The 2,653-nt window shown below is 35.2% G+C and overlaps 1 protein-coding gene across 1 annotated transcript; it reads right to left on the bottom strand.

Moving 5' to 3' along the window:
* Positions 1 to 274: 274 nt before the first annotated feature.
* Positions 275 to 2,346, bottom strand: LOC123323919 (ankyrin repeat domain-containing protein 26-like). Its single transcript, XM_044912455.1, has 2 exons — positions 2,142 to 2,346; positions 275 to 481 (listed from the first exon to the last, which is right to left on the bottom strand). Exons 1-2 carry the CDS (start codon positions 2,249 to 2,251, stop codon positions 286 to 288), a joined length of 306 nt encoding a protein of 101 aa, XP_044768390.1. The 5' UTR covers positions 2,252 to 2,346; the 3' UTR covers positions 275 to 285.
* Positions 2,347 to 2,653: the final 307 nt, after the last annotated feature.

Here is a 2,653-nt window from a genome sequence, read left to right on the forward strand (position 1 = left end):
CCGTGGCTCTATCACTTGCCAGAAGCGGCCGACGGAGGCCCCTCCCCAGCCGTCTATCCTTCCGAATATCGCCTCGGATTCACTTCTCCGCACGTCCTACCTTCCAGAGAGTGGTCGCTTTTCTGATGAGAGAGTTGTTGCTCTTCTTTTCTTCGATCTCCTGTTGAGTTTGTAGGTGTTCAGAATGGTTTGATCCCTATCCAGCTGAATTCCTGAGAGGAGACGAAATCCAGGTCTCCTACTCCTCCTCCATCTTGCTCCGCCCCCAGAAATATGCAATTTTTATCAAAGATTTACCTGATCCAAATTATTTCTCACAGTCCTCAATTCCGCACCTACTGTTGCAAGACGAAGTTCAAGTTGTTGTTTCATTTCAACTTCTTTATTATACTGCTCTTCTTTTTCTCTGAATTGCTCCCTCATTTTTTCATATAATTTATCAGCATTTCTTCTTTTTTCTTTTTCTTGTTTGACGCTAAATCTGCAAATAAATGTGCTTATTTTAAAATGTTTTGTAAGTAATAAAAAGTTCATTTTATGATCTGGTTCCACATATGTTGGTTTATTATCCAAATGAAATTTCTATGTTCTCAATTTTTTTCCTTTCTCGGGCTCATGTTTACTTTCTCACTTCAATCTCTTCCAAAAGATATATATAGTTGAAAAGAAGCAATGAGAAAGCATTATGCAGCTTAGTAATAAGTTTTAGTACTAACTCTGGTAGATATTGTAGAGAAAGGAATTTTGAAATTATTCAAGAAAGTTAGAATTAAATATTATCATTTTCCCCATATAGTCATAATTACTCCTCCATTAGAACAGATAAGTTAGTTACTAATTAAAAGGAGAAGTTGCTCTTTATAAAAAAGTTTATAAATTCCCTATAGAAGTAAATTTCTACTTCACAAAACATCACAGGTACCTCCAAAAATAATTTGCAGTATTAAGACAGCATCTGCAGATGTCATTTACACAACATACACCTGCAGATTACTGTGATCCAGGACTAGGCTGGGGAGTCTAGTATCTGTGGCCCTATACATTTTATGTTTCTTCTTCTGCAATATTCTCAATTTACCTTGTTGATTATTCATTTTACATTTTTAAATATTTTATTTATTTATTTGACAGGGAGAGAGAGCACAAGCAGAGGGAGCAGCAGGCAGAGGGAGAGGGAGAAGTAGGCTACCCGCCGAGCAGAGATCTGGAGATGGGGCTCAATCCCAGGACCCTGGGATCATGATCTGAGCCGAAGGCAGACCCTTAACCAACTGAGCCACCCAGGTACCCCTATTATCCATTTTATAAATCATTTGAAAACCCCTTTTAGAACACAGGATCCATATTAATTAAGTAAACAATAAAGAGTCATATGTGCTTACAGCATGGACTTTTGGATTAATTTTATAAGAGAGATTTTGAAAAAACTTAGCAGTAATCATTTTCCATTTTACTTTTTAATCGCTGCATATGTTTAAAACTGAATAAATTTTTAAAATTTTTCCCATCTTGAGATAAATGGCCATTTCATACTCTCTTGATGGGCATATAAATTAATATAAACTTCCCAGAGAACAATTTAAAAATAGGATCAAAGACCTTCTTTAAAAATTTTTATACTTTAAGCAAACAATACGATATTGAAGAATTTATTCCAAGTAAGTAACCAGAATTTTAGAAACAGGTTTATATAAAAGACATTCCTTACAGGATTAACTAAAGTATAGAAAAATGGAAAATAACCAATATTCAATTTGTTAAATAATGAAGATTCCATATGGTGGACTTCTATATGGTCATTAAAATTATGATTTGAAATATACATTAAATTATCAGTAGAAGTATTCACTGTCAAGAACTTGCTGAATTATTTTGAAGAATCTCATACTTCACACTACTAAAGACGTTTTCTTCCCTATAAAAGTTCCAGAAGGTAAGTTAGCAATTATCAAACTTCTCCTACACATCTGTAGTACAAAAGGAAATAGTTCAAGGGGCACCTGGCTGGCTCAGTTGGTAGAGCATGCGACTCTTGACCTCACAGCTGTGAGTTCAAGCCCCACATTGGCTGTGGAGCCTATTAAAAAAAAAAAAAAAAAGGTAAATAGTTCAAATATTTCCTTAAAACCAAGATGTCATACCTCAAATCGCTAAGTTCTTGTTCCCATTTCACTTTTTGATGCTCCAACTGCAATTTCAACTCTTTTGTTTCTGATAGCTCCTTTTGTAGTCCATTAACCTTATTTTCCATTTCTTTATTTTTTCTTTTAAGTTGTTTACACTGATTTTTTTTAAGTTCTACTAATTTTTTATATGAAAGAATCACATCCTGGATTTTTAGTAAATTAGTAGAATCTACATCAGAGAAAAAACAAAAACAAATAAAATATATAGGGCACCTAGGTGGCTCAGTTGGTTAAGCATCCAACTCTTGGTTTCGGCATAGGTCATAATCTCAGACTTGTGGGATCGAGCCCCACGTCGGGCTCCACACTCAGCACGGAGTCTGCTTGAGATTCTTCCCCCGCCTTCCCCTCTGTTCTTCTCTCCCACCCCCCACTCATGCTCTCTTTCTCTCAAATAATTAATCTTTAAAAAAAAAAAGAAATAAAATATGTGACTACTTTTTGCATATAAAGGACTGTGTGCTTTC

The sequence above is a fragment of the Neomonachus schauinslandi genome, unplaced genomic scaffold (assembly GCF_002201575.2).
Source record: "Neomonachus schauinslandi unplaced genomic scaffold, ASM220157v2 HiC_scaffold_2421, whole genome shotgun sequence".
NCBI classification, from domain to species: Eukaryota; Metazoa; Chordata; class Mammalia; order Carnivora; family Phocidae; genus Neomonachus; species Neomonachus schauinslandi.

What these genes read in the sequence shown, in the direction of transcription:
- LOC123323919 (XM_044912455.1), bottom strand. Translation starts at nt 2,251, where the DNA reads ATGGAAAATAAGGTTAATGGACTACAAAAGGAGCTATCAGAAACAAAA. An exon ending in CAAGAACTTAGCGATTTGAG is followed by an intron (nt 482 to 2,141) that starts GTATGACATCTT and finishes ATTTATTTGCAG; the next exon opens with ATTTAGCGTCAAACAAGAAA.